General features: G+C 30.7%; 2 protein-coding genes and 1 long non-coding RNA gene across 3 annotated transcripts; 1 reads left to right on the top strand and 2 right to left on the bottom strand.

The window, feature by feature from the left end:
- Nucleotides 1–2,642: 2,642 nt before the first annotated feature.
- On the top strand, nt 2,643–7,643 carry LOC126865146 (PHAF1 protein CG7083). The gene is made up of 8 exons (XM_050617316.1): nt 2,643–2,938; nt 3,448–3,530; nt 3,631–3,858; nt 3,926–4,135; nt 4,217–4,366; nt 4,564–4,728; nt 4,824–5,000; nt 5,124–7,643. The coding sequence occupies exons 1-8, from the start codon at nt 2,875–2,877 to the stop codon at nt 5,319–5,321; spliced, it is 1,275 nt and encodes a 424-aa protein (XP_050473273.1). The 5' UTR covers nt 2,643–2,874; the 3' UTR covers nt 5,322–7,643.
- Nucleotides 6,057–9,112, bottom strand: LOC126865166 (uncharacterized). The gene is made up of 2 exons (XR_007689458.1): nt 8,254–9,112; nt 6,057–8,118 (listed from the first exon to the last, which is right to left on the bottom strand). It is a non-coding gene; the product is annotated as an uncharacterized LOC126865166 (long non-coding RNA).
- A 337-nt stretch (nt 9,113–9,449) lies between these two features.
- LOC126864560 (dual specificity protein phosphatase CDC14A-like) lies at nt 9,450–12,133 on the bottom strand. The gene is made up of 8 exons (XM_050616013.1): nt 12,058–12,133; nt 11,774–11,975; nt 11,191–11,490; nt 10,836–11,102; nt 10,451–10,580; nt 10,191–10,369; nt 9,590–9,741; nt 9,450–9,502 (listed from the first exon to the last, which is right to left on the bottom strand). The coding sequence occupies exons 1-8, from the start codon at nt 12,131–12,133 to the stop codon at nt 9,450–9,452; spliced, it is 1,359 nt and encodes a 452-aa protein (XP_050471970.1).
- Between the last annotated feature and the right edge of the window lie 778 nt (nt 12,134–12,911).

Below are 12,911 nucleotides of genomic sequence, written 5' to 3'. Positions count from 1 at the left end.
AGATACTTTTTGTTGAAAATGACAACGTGAGTTCGTGTCGCCATCCATATGCAAATGCGTTAGTTATAAGAAATAGTAACTAGAAAATAGTCCTAGTTACAATCGATAGATTTAATCGATAGGCTTAAGATGCTTTTTTGTTTTTATCCCTAGTTTTTGTAAGCGCGTGCAATAAAGGTTTTTTTGGCTCAGAACGGTGTGATAGATTGATCCATTCAATAAAATAATAACTATTGTGATCCTACCTCTGAGTATAGAAATAACAACACTTTTACTTGTGGTCTTCGTGTAACAATGAAATAAATGTAGTGCTTGAGAATGATAGATAGAATCGAAGATGGAATTGAAATAAGAGTCATTGTGTTTTGGTTCGAATGAATTCCTCGAAATCGCTCGCCTCTTATCGCCTTCATTCTTCCCCTTTTCATCTTTTTCTCATATTTTTCTAGACTTCGATAGCTTCGACCCGGTGTCACAGAGTTATCGATATATTTTGCATAAACATATACAATATACACAATACGGAACGCATACATATTCGTAGAAAAGTCACGCGTGGCTTGACGTTTCTGGAGGCTCGACTGTGTAGCGCATGATATGGTTATCATAATTGATTGCATAACATGGTGGGCACGACCGCGCGATGTATGCACCAACAACCGTTTCACGAGGAAAAAGTATTTCAATTGTAACAATGGCGTTTTGTTAAAACCCGTAACTCTACCAAGCGCTATTTACATTCTTCAAATGTTTTCGTTCGTTTTAAAATTCTTTCAGGCGACCGATAAATTTATCTGTAGTTTCAACCAATAATAGTAATTATAGTTTCAAATATCTTTCTAATGTAACAATAAGATGAAAATATTTCTGTTGTAATGGCGATTTAGTGTAACTCTCTTAGCTTTACCAAGTAGGTACGACTCACATTTTTCAAGTATTCTGTTTGGTTTTGAGATTCATTCAGAGAATGATAAATTTATCTCAATTGTTTACCAACGATGACATTTAGTTTCGGATAAATTTATAATATTTATTGTAGTAATGGTTTTATGCAACAAAAGTGTTTCAGTGCTGATTTTTGTAACTATACTTTATTAGGTTTTTAAAAAGAAGGTTTATCTATTTTGATTCACGTTGATCGCAAAATTTATCTAAATTCGTTATCTTACGATATTGATTTCAAATAGATTTATAATTACTTATTCAGTAGAAAGTTAGACATTTCTTTGTATTAGAGTAGAAACATTGATCTTCTTATAAAAATAAAAAGGTGCATTTGTAAAATCTTACAGTCTAAATAAGATTATTTTTTTATTTGCAGTTTTTAATTCACACATAAAATGTATACATGATCTTTATATTTTTTAATTTATTAATTCGTAAACAGAATCTCTCGCAGACTATTATCTTAAGACCGCACTTTGTTATCCGGATGATTTTAAGAGTGCGTCATATATATCTCAGGAAAGATTATTTTATGTTTTGACTATCTTTTGCGTTACATTCTCAAATTTCCAATATATTTATCACAAACCTTGATACTTTCCATAAAATGAATTTTTACAATCAAGAAGCTTTTTGTTTACATCATATTATTTCTTTCTTTTTATGAAGAATCGAAGTATTTTATAAATAATCGAGCAATTTTTCTATATCTTTTCTTCTTTCATTTCTTTTCTATTGTAACAAAGTATGATTGAAACGATTCTTTCATGCTAAGATTTTCAATTGTTCTATCGAAAGTTCTTTCGCGTATTCACGATCGTAAAACCCCCCATGGCGTGGGTTAACGAAGAATACAAGATTCTATTATCTATGATCTTTAACCCCGACATCTTATAATAAAGGGAAGTTGTGTCGTTTTTATTGCAAACTTGCTAAATCGAGTTTTCTTTGTCCGCTTATTAAGAATCTTGTCTATTATTCCAAATTTATTTCGTTCAACTTTATGAAACTTAGAATGTAATAAAATAAACAAATTTCGAAAAGAAAGGAATTATTAAAATAGGGAAACATAATTCCGGTTGTCCGAAATCAACACGTATCTGGTTACGTCTTCGTACAATGTAAAAGGATTTAAAAGAGATAAGAAAAAGAGTAAATATTTACTACTAAATTAAATTTGAATTTAGAAAGATCTCAGGCATGTTTTACAATGTGGATCTCGTAATTGGAAACATCTGTACACGTGATTGGTATCGCGGCACGAATGAAGAAAAGGTACGTCAACATGATTAGTATGTGATCAATGAAAATAATACGTAATACGCTTACAAATCAAATCATTTTCTCGTATATGCTTTATTTACAACTCGTATAATTACATAAAACTTCTCAATCAATATTTCCAATTTTTCAATGTCGATATACATTTTTTTAAACAACAAATATATCACGACATAGTGTAACATTGTCTACATTAAAATTACAAAATTAAACATCTTGAATAAATAGCAAAGTAATTATTGTTAATTCAAATTTTTATTGTTCCTAGGAAAAGGTTTTTTGAAGCAAAATTCAAATATTCGCGCTACTAATTTTAGCCGACGGAGTCGCATATGTGGCGGCATCTAAAGCGAAAGAAACGAAGTTTTTCTTCGAAATGGCGACATTTCCGTACACAGTCGGTAGTCTGATTCTGTTTCACGTAATTCGCGGCACGTATCAGCTGTTCGGTGACAGTTTGCTAGCAGTGAGAGTAGAGTGTTGAGGTTTATTGTTTAGGAAAGCAATATGGCTATCTGGTGATTAGTAACAGTGCGATACGTAGACAAAGGAACAACGCAGTTCTCATGATATTTGGAGACGCGTGGTGCACTCTGTTTTAGTTTAATTTATAAAAGTAAAGGAAATAACAAAAGGAATCGGTTAGAGATGTTGGAACTCGAGGTAGTGCCCGAAAGATCCCTCGGCTGCGAGCAGTGGGAATTTATTTTAGGCAAGTGACGAAATACTCGCGATGTATCGCGGCTACGTCGTATTACGCGTAATTTTGCGATCATCAAATTAATTCATAATAATTTAGAAAACGAACAGAGAATTTCCGTTATACTCTCTCCTCTTTTTCAAATTGAACTTTATTGATGTTGTCGTCATGTCAGCATTCGTACTTTGCTATTTCATTCTATTTGTAAACACCTCATTTGACAATCGCGCGTAAACAAAGAAAATGGTGATCACTATGAATATTTTGTTGCTTATTATGTAATTGTTTACACGTATTGCCTCGCTATTTGAACTTTTGCTGCTGAATTGTCAATTAATTGGCTAATAATTAATTGGAAATTGACGCTTTAATAAGATATCACTTTATAAATAGATATGAGTTTAATGAGAGTCATGATATTATTTGAAATAATTATGTTGATACGCATATAGTTTAATATAAGCAATTCATGAAATAACGATAATGTGTGGTCTACTTTTAAAAAAGAGTTATTCTTACAGGCATGCATTTTTCCCAATCTGTATCAATAATACAATCCCAAGTGGGCATTATAAGGGGAGTACAAGTACTTTATAGTGATAGTGTAAGTATATATTGATAAAAATTAGATTTATATGTTATTATCATATTCTTTACTTCTGCGTAATTAATGTGGAATTAAATTGTATGTTTTACACATGCAGAATCCTTTAGAAGTAGATTTAGTAATAAACTTACCTCATGATGGAGTTCGGCTTATATTCGACCCAGTGGTGCAAAGGCTCAAAATAATTGAGATTTATAACATGAAATTAGTTAAACTCAAATACTGTGGTTTGCCATTCAATTCACCAGAGGTTTTGCCATCTATTGAACAGATTGAACATTCATTTGGAGCAACCCATCCTGGTGTTTACGATAGTGATAAACAAGTATAGTGTTTCCATTTATGTAAAGAATTAGTAAAAATCTGTGCAATCAAATAATGTTGGTTTTTAGGTATTTGTGTTAAATTTTCGAGGACTATCGTTTTACTTCCCCATTGATTCAAAGTTCCAACCTGGATATGCACATGGATTAGGATCATTGCAATTCCCAAATGGAACATCTCCCCTTGTGGCAAAAACAGCTATTTATGTTGGTAACATGGGTGCTGGAGGTGGAAGCGATGAGCATAACTTAAAGGCACCACCACCACCTCTACCACTTGTAATTATTTTTTGCTGGTGTATAGAACAGGACATACGAATATCTAAGCAAGATTAATATTACATAATCACATTTTGTTAGGTTTGCTATCATAACAATTTGTATTTAGAAAAGGCAGATGTCATGCGAGACAAAATGCGTACACGAGGTCTTAGATTGCACCTTTTCACAGAAGGTAGCTCTGTAACAAGGGTATTACTGGAGCCAAAAAAACGCTGCTTAACCAAAGAGGTTATATTTTATAATTTAGTTTGTAGTAGAATTTTTATCCCAAAGTATTGTATAGTCTAAACTTCTTTAAACATTGTAAGTGCCCTTTAAAGTGAGCTATATGATCGTTATAGCAATGAGAGAACTTTTAAATCTATAACAATTGAACTTTGCTGTATGCTGCATTCTTATTTTTTGTACAATATACACAATTATAGGTGTTATTTGGTGACACTTGTGAAGATGTGCTGAGTGCTTTGGGAGCACCATCTCGAGTCTTTTTCAAAGCCGAAGATAAGATGCGCATTCATAGCCCTCACGCACACAAACGCGATAAAATAAGACGTTCGGATTTCTTCTACAACTATTTTACTTTAGGATTGGTACATTTTTCTCTTAATAACTATTCCATACTTCAAAAAAGTAAATCAGCAAATCGAAATAAATATATATCTAAACATTCTGTCATTTTTTGTAGGATATTTTATTTGATGCCAAAACCCAATGTGTTAAGAAGTTTGTGCTACACACAAATTACCCGGGGCATTATAATTTTAACATGTACCATCGTTGCGAGTTTTCTTTAACTCTTCCACCAGAAAATAATTCCACCGAATCGGGGAAACTTATAGATGTTTCCCCTTCTCCAGTTACGGTACGATATATTTCTGAATGAGATGTATAGTTAAGACAAATAATAGCAGCTTCAACGAGTCTTTGATAAATGTTTGATAAGTGTTTGAGATTAAGATAATTTCATCGATCGTTTGTTTTTTAGATCACTGCCTACACGAAATGGGATAGAATAAGCGAACAGTTGAAGGCTAGTGCACGGCCAGTAGTATTGAACCGTGCTTCCTCGACGAACACAACAAATCCATTTGGGTGTACGTTTTGTTATGGTATACGCGACGCGATCGTCGAAGTCATGGCAAATCAACACATCGCGAGTGTAACTTTATACAGAGCTGTGTGACCTTGATAATTTATACAACATGGTGCATTATAAAGCGCTCTTTGAGGAGCAATTTTTGAAAAGATGAAAACAAACAAAAAATAGGCATGTTTCAACTCTGTCGGAAATTGCATAACATCACCTTTGAAAAAAGACTGTATGATGCAAAAAGAAGTAACGGGAGTGCAAATGCATGCAATATCCTGATGCAGTTTCTTTTTTTTTTTTTAACACTAACGTAACAACATTGAAATCGCGAGGACTTTACATAAAAACAAAGAAAAAAAAAAGAGAGGAAGATTACGAAGGATGCAATGACGGTTTCAAGCTCAGAAAATCAAACGATATCATTTTGAATATCATGTATTGTTGCTTGTAACGATATACATAAATCTTTTTTCCTGGCATATCCAAACCCAGAGAAATAAAACAAAACAAAACAAAAAAAAGGAATAAATATCACGAAAAAAGCAAAAAGATGATCAACTAAGGGGTACAAGTGTCTGCAATATTCAATAATATCATATTTAATATACTGTTTTTATCTTTTGGTTATAAGTTTTAAATATAGTTAAAAATTAAAAAAAAAAGGATCTTGCGTGAGCGATGAATATTGTAATATCTGAGCTCTATAATAAAAAGAAAAAAAAATATGAGAGGGGAGTAGTTTCAAAGGATAATAAGAATTTTGATAGTTAATGATAAACCTATGATGATTATAATGACAGTAACGATTAATAACACATGACAGTAAAATATTATAATGTGCTTAGTGCAAGTAAAAAAAATGATATCTAACTTTCGAGAAACCAAAATTTTTTAACGCGTGTTTAAGATAACAGACAAATAGAAACAAAAAAAAGATAAATGATGACACAAAAGCGATGTTTTGGGTACACAAATTAATAGGTATAATATATATTATACATATTAGAATGGCATTATCCATTCAATCTGTGCAGAATTGAATGTAAAACTGTAAAAGTCTATCAAAAAATGATAAAACTATATATTGAATAACAAAAAAAGTATTTATCAGAGCGGGAGGAATTAAATTCATGGCCTGTTTTTTACGCTTTTATCTATCAAACTCTGATCATTGTGATATGTGATGAAAATTCAAAGCGCAATACATTATATAATATTTAAATTGCAATATTTAAATAAGTTACTTCTTTGTATTAACACAAACAAAGAACAGAAGAAAAAGAGAAAGGATAATTAACTAATTACTTTCTTATACAATTTTTGTGGCATTACATAATTCTTGTGATTATAAGTGTACTCACAAAACTGAATTAGTCTTTAATCTTTTAGTCGCGTAATATGGAATACTATATCATGAATTTCTCATTAGCTTACGATGCCAGAAGGAAAGTTCTTTTCGTTTCTTTTTCTATTCTATAAATTCGAGATTTCACGTTGATGTTAAATTGCACAATTGTATATACCCTATATGAACTTGTTTCCTGCTAATCATAGGGTATAAAGGCGAATATGTTTTATGTATCGTATAAACTTTGATAGTTGATAATCTACAGCGATTATAAGATCTGTAATGAGTAATAATCGTAAAATATAAATAACAAAAAACGCGTTCGAGATTGGAGCGCGAAGCATGAACGATGAATTACTTTGATTGTCACTTTTAACTGCACAGATTCGTGACGATTTTCCTTCCTGTTTACCGAATTAGCAGAAATTTTGTGGTCCATGATTTATGATATAAATCTCTGTAAGTTGTACCCTTCTGTTTCCACCATTGGACACAGATGACATTTCCTTTGAAGTTCAAACTTGAAATATCGAATGATCTCAATATATATATATGTACATATATATATATATCAAGATTCGATAGTGATTCAAAAGTGAAAGCGATGGAATAAATATTGTTGTTGAAGAAAAGTGCTAATTGACGCATAATTGTACAAAAAAAGCTTTAAGAGACGCGGATCTGCGTGTTGATCTGCAGTTGTTCTTGTTTCTCAAAATCCTATTTTGATGGAATATCTCCCGTTTTTGTCGATTTTTGTCGAAACAGTTTTGCGTGGAAATTATTTTCAAGTAAATATATAGAGCATAAAATTCTCTAAACAAGCTTCATTGAAGCATTCACCGATGCAATAACAAATGTTCAAAAAAGAAAAGAAAAGGTAGGATTAAAACACAGAGGAAGAGAAAATCAGTGGATCTTTTAGAAATTGTATTCTCTATATAATTATTTCTGATAATTCTTCCCGAGAAATCTCTCTATTTAGTTTATACAAGGACGAATCATTTTGTATTGAATGGATTATAAAATCATGTAAAAAAATTTTCGATAAATCATTTTTCCTTCAATATTTCTTTCAGGCTTTACTGATCCTCGTGTATTTTCTTTTCAACAAATTATATATATATATAATATATATACTAATTAATATTATATATTAATTAATATATTATATATAATTAATATTATATATTAATTATAAAAATATATATATATATATATATATATTGTATGGTTTGAAAAAATCTCAATTATAATTCAAATTAAACTAGGAAGAAGTAAATTTCGTGTTTAAACGAAATAAAATAATTTCTTTTCTTTTATGTTTACTTACTTATTTCCTTCGACGCGCGTTTTTCAAAGCGTCCAATCCGTAAGAGATGCAATTCTTTTGTCGCGACTCTGAAGTTCGAGATGGTTTGAATTTGTTCATTTTGATTTCGTTCAGTCTATCTCCTTGTGTCATAATATATGGATCCGTAGCCCTGTATTTCTGTGGAGTTCGTTCTGAATCGTCTGTTCCGCGGAGATTTCTTAATTTTCCTATGAGCAAGAAAAGAAAAAAAATTGTATTATAATACCTGCATAGCATAGGACAAAATTTATTTATTTATTCAACGATGTAGATTAGTTACATAGTCTAAATTCTTTTTTATATTCTTCAAGTTTGTAGTTTACCTTCTATACATGCACTAAAAGATACCTTTACAATGACTGCATAATTCAAGTTCCGTCGTAATGTTGATAAATAACAAGAAAATTGCATAAGACAAAGAACACTACCACTATGTTAGAAATTGTAAATTAAACTAATTGAAATTGGATGCGCGCGCAGAATGCTCGGTATGAGATCTATTGGCGCGAAAACTTGTTTTATTGATATTTTCCTTTAAACTCATAATATTCGCTGCAACATATTTTAATAATTCCCTGTTACTTTTCTGAGTCGTCAGTTCTTATAAATAATTTTATTTTAATTTAATTTCGATTCATTATTAATTCCAATTCATATTGGTTGCGCGCGCAGCTATCGATAGATATGAAGTATTGAATAATCGACAAGAAATTGATAATGATTGTTCTGTAAATAAATGTCTTCTTACGTTGAAATCTTATAAAAATACATTTTGTACTAATTTTTTGTTTCAATTTCTATGATTATTTCATTTGTTAAGGTATCATAAATGTTAAAATTGTATATATATTTCTACGTGGTAAGAAATCTCGATCGATTAGTAATCGAAATTGAGATGCGCGAGCATGTTCCTGAAGCAGTTTTGGCGCGCGGTTATTCTTTCCTGCATGCTTCGACGTACTCTTGAATTTTTTCCTAATTTTACGTTACAAATTATGCCAACACTCTTTCATAATGAGGATTTCAACTACTATGGTTTGTATAAAGGTATAATAATATAATTCAATAGCCTTTGTAATGTAACAGAGCAAAATATTATATGTTAGTTTTTCAAGGTCAGCAGACCTATGCTAGACTATAAAAGATTTATTAAAATTTCGATATAATTACATGAATTAACTTAGAAACACAATTTTCAATCAGAAAAGAATAATTTGTTAAAAAGTGTAACGTACTACGTATATATATTACCTTATAGCAGTTATATAGTAGCATATCTTTTACTTGTGTTTTTTAAAAATTAAGAAATAAAGTACGAAAATTATAAAATATTGAATAAATACCTAAAATTCTCGTAAATTTCGTTTTGCCTTTTTTATCTATCGGCAGACTATCGTAGTTTGGTTCTGAAACAATACAAATTTACATTGAAACATTTCCACCGTAATTTAATGTAATCCTAACCCTAATTTAAAATTAACATTTTTCACCATTTTTTTTCTCTAATTATTTTCTTTTTTTAGATCATCACTTTCTCGTCAAAGCAGAAATTGAAGATCTTCGATATAAGGGCTGCATTGAAAATTACAATTTTCATAGGTAAAATCTTTACTAGCCTCTAATAAAAAATTCTATTGCTTTTATACTCTTTTCTTATACGATCATTGGTTGATTTTAGGCAGAGACATAAAGTCCTACCTGTGCACCCTCCATCAGGCATATAGTGTATTTTCTTTTCCAACTTGTCTGCGATCGAATATATTCCGCGTTTATGGTGCAATATTACATCGCCATCGCCATAATACTTCAGTCTGCGAATAATACATCACCATGATGTATATAGGTATGTACTGAATATTATTTATACGTCAAGTGTTCCTTTTTTATTTTTCATTAAAAATTAATAGTAAGAAAGACAATTCTTCTCTGTATTAATCCTTTTGAGATGGATTTTCTTTCAATAATAAATGCAATGATACAACATACGGCAACAATATAATGCGATAATATGATAATAATAAATTAAATATAATTTTTAAAATGAAATAATTTCAATTTACAACGAGATCCTATGCTTTAATAAACTTCAATGATGCCAGAAAAATACAAATTATAAAGATTCAGCGATCCTTTTAACAGTTACCTTGAAATATTTTGTCCTATTAGTTTCTAAAGGGTTAAGGTTGTTTTTTTTATTCAATGATCAAGAATCTTTATTGCAATATTACTATTTATATCTAATAAGGGAAACATGAATTACTTATATTGTTGACCAGCGTTCAACAAATTTTTCTCTATATTTTCTAACCAGGCTTGTTGGTGTCCAATAACGGAACCAGGTCTGCAAATCCTTATCCAGGCAATAGCTTCTCTTGCCGTCATTTTATAATGCTTTATTAAATATGCGGCAATTAATGAACCTGTCCTTCCTAATCCAGCCTGAAATATTATTCATATAGTAAATAAAATAAATAAAATTTGAAGATAGATAAGAAAATTGTTTAAAGAACTTCAAATAACTTTGCAATGAACTGCTATCGGACCGCTGGTATTTTCGCTTAGTTGCAAAAATTCATTCAGTATTCTTCTCGGTGGTACCGTGCCGTCTGGCATGAACATATCGTAATGCGTGATCCCTACATCGGTGAATCTATTTTTAAAGCATCGCTTTAATTTCATTCTAAACTTAGAATCATAACAAATTATGTAACCGTATAATTTCTAAGAGTTTCAGGGAAATATAATTCTTCCAGTATTAATAGAGTAATAAATCTTAAAGATTAGAAAATAGTCAATATTTGCAATAAATAATGTAGTTCTTCTACAATTAGATAATCTTATAGAATGTTTGAAAATCATCAGTTGAAACTATTAAGAACTCTGTGATTATGGATTAGATTTGTACCTCGATGCACTGTATGCTTTCTTATTTAATCTGATCACGGCTGTGACTTCGTTCTTTAAAAAGTAATCAATGTAGCACTCAGGTGGATGATAAGGTGTGCCTGGTTCCGTGCTTGGACCAACGAAAGCCAGGAACTTTTGCGGTACCATCCAATTCAAAGCACCGTTTCTCATGTCCTCGTACTTTTCATACTCAACCACATCAAAGTCGCAGAAATTAAAAAAGCCGAAGGAAACTGCTTTTTTAAGAGCGTTCAAACAATCTATTCTCATAAAATAGATTATATAAAAGATTAATTTCACTCAGTAGAGTTAATTCTCCAGTTTATAATTTCCACGCTAAATTGTCACCTGACAAATGAATACTATAAATTGCTGATCCCATAGAGGCATCTCGAAATGGCTTTATAGGAATTTCACCTCCCATAAAAAGAATGTTGTAAGCTTCTCTTGGACTTTTGTTCAGGTATAATACCGCGTAAGAGGCAACCAGGTATGCGGAATTTGCCCTTTTGTGATCTCGTTGTGATGTATAGTGCACGATTTGTCTATGCTCATTTCCTGGGCTCTCGAGCTTCTTACTTACTTTGCAGCAGTATCTGTAAAAAACATTATTAACAGTATTACGATCCGATAGTAATTCCAATGTTTTCAACCTTATTACATTTATTTCTTTTTAATTAATATTGTGAATTTTTATTCAATTATTTTTATTTAATTATACAAGCTATATAATATCGTACAATTTGTATAACAGTATAATTAAATACAAATTCTCTTAATTATACGACAAATAATTCTATGAAATTATTATTTTAAATTTTGTTTTTTTCGTATAATTATAAATTATTACAGATATGGTGGACGCTATAAAAAAATAATACTCGAGGGACATATAAAAATTTTATTTAGAAGTATAAAAGGATTTTAAATTCTTACTTGTATAAACAGGCGAGGTTTAAAGGGCCAAAATCGTAGTAAAAATTATTGTAAATTAGCTCGTCATCGATTGTAAAGAAATGGATATTAGATGTGCTTTTTACATCCTTTCGACCGTTGTATAACGTTGCAAAATAGAATTTGTCTTTTATATATTCACAGATATAAGTAACATCTGGATGTTTATAAACTGTAGTAATTTCTAATAGGAAAAGATAAATATAAGATAGTATAGAAAGAATACAAAACAAACAAATTTCTGTCAGTATTCATTTCGTAAGTACCATCTGGGTTGATGTTTCTATTATCGCAAGTACGATAGTTTCTTTTCGAGGGTGCATAATTTGTTTGTTCGTACATGATGAAAGGATATCGAAACGTGCTCTTCCTATAAGCGCAATTATTTTCTATAAACCACACAGCTTGTATGGCAATTAAACAATACCATGTTATAACCTTGATAAATCATTTGTAAATTATATGAAAATTATTATCGTCGCAATTTCCTTGTGATTGGTCATTGATTTTTAAAGATGTCCTAGTCATATCTTGCACAGAAAACAATATGCTTCTTTTTAATTTATTATCGTGATATATATTAATTTGGGGATAGTGTCATAGATTTGTCTGTTTTGTTGTCAAAGATAGTTTTTAATTACAAAATTGTAATTAACCAAACACATGATTCTCTAAACCTGGAAAAACAAATGAGATGAAAAGGGAATGTATTTCTTTCTCATATTTTGTCATTCTTTTAGTTGCAGGAGAGAATTTAAGAGTTACTGATTCTATAATACGTGTACCTTGGACAATTTTCATTTTCTAACAAAATAAAATCTGCTCCTAAATTTATCGTTATTTGCCACGCCAAATTACTGATCTCATGTTTGCCAGATGTCTGTCGAGTCTCCACGTTTCTCAACTTTTTTTTCTAAAGAGTTGATTGATCATTGGTCGTTTCTTTTGGATCATAATTCGTATACAATACACTTTTAGAATAATGCATTTTATATTTTCACAATACTGACGTTCCGACAATTCATTTCTAACAATGTTCTAATAACGTTCGCAGGTTTAGAGACAAGAAGAAGTTGCAGAAATATCAACGCACGCTACAAAGGGTGAGTCAAAGTTTTTC

Source organism: Bombus huntii, chromosome 4 (genome assembly GCF_024542735.1).
Source record: "Bombus huntii isolate Logan2020A chromosome 4, iyBomHunt1.1, whole genome shotgun sequence".
In the NCBI taxonomy this organism is placed as follows: Eukaryota; Metazoa; Arthropoda; class Insecta; order Hymenoptera; family Apidae; genus Bombus; species Bombus huntii.
Note: the sequence above shows the minus strand (reverse complement) of the source record. Positions and strands in the feature narration are given on the sequence as shown.

Coding starts and splice junctions, on each gene's coding strand:
- LOC126865146 (XM_050617316.1), top strand. CDS start 2,875: ATGTTGGAACTCGAGGTAGTGCCCGAAAGATCCCTCGGCTGCGAGCAG. Junction 2,939..3,447: donor GCAGTGGGAATTTATTTTAG/GCAAGTGACGAA, acceptor TTATTCTTACAG/GCATGCATTTTTCCCAATCT. Junction 3,531..3,630: donor AAGTACTTTATAGTGATAGT/GTAAGTATATAT, acceptor TTACACATGCAG/AATCCTTTAGAAGTAGATTT.
- LOC126864560 (XM_050616013.1), bottom strand. CDS start 12,133: ATGTACGAACAAACAAATTATGCACCCTCGAAAAGAAACTATCGTACT. Junction 11,976..12,057: donor TAGAAACATCAACCCAGATG/GTACTTACGAAA, acceptor TTTTCCTATTAG/AAATTACTACAGTTTATAAA. Junction 11,103..11,190: donor GCAATTTATAGTATTCATTT/GTCAGGTGACAA, acceptor CTATTTTATGAG/AATAGATTGTTTGAACGCTC.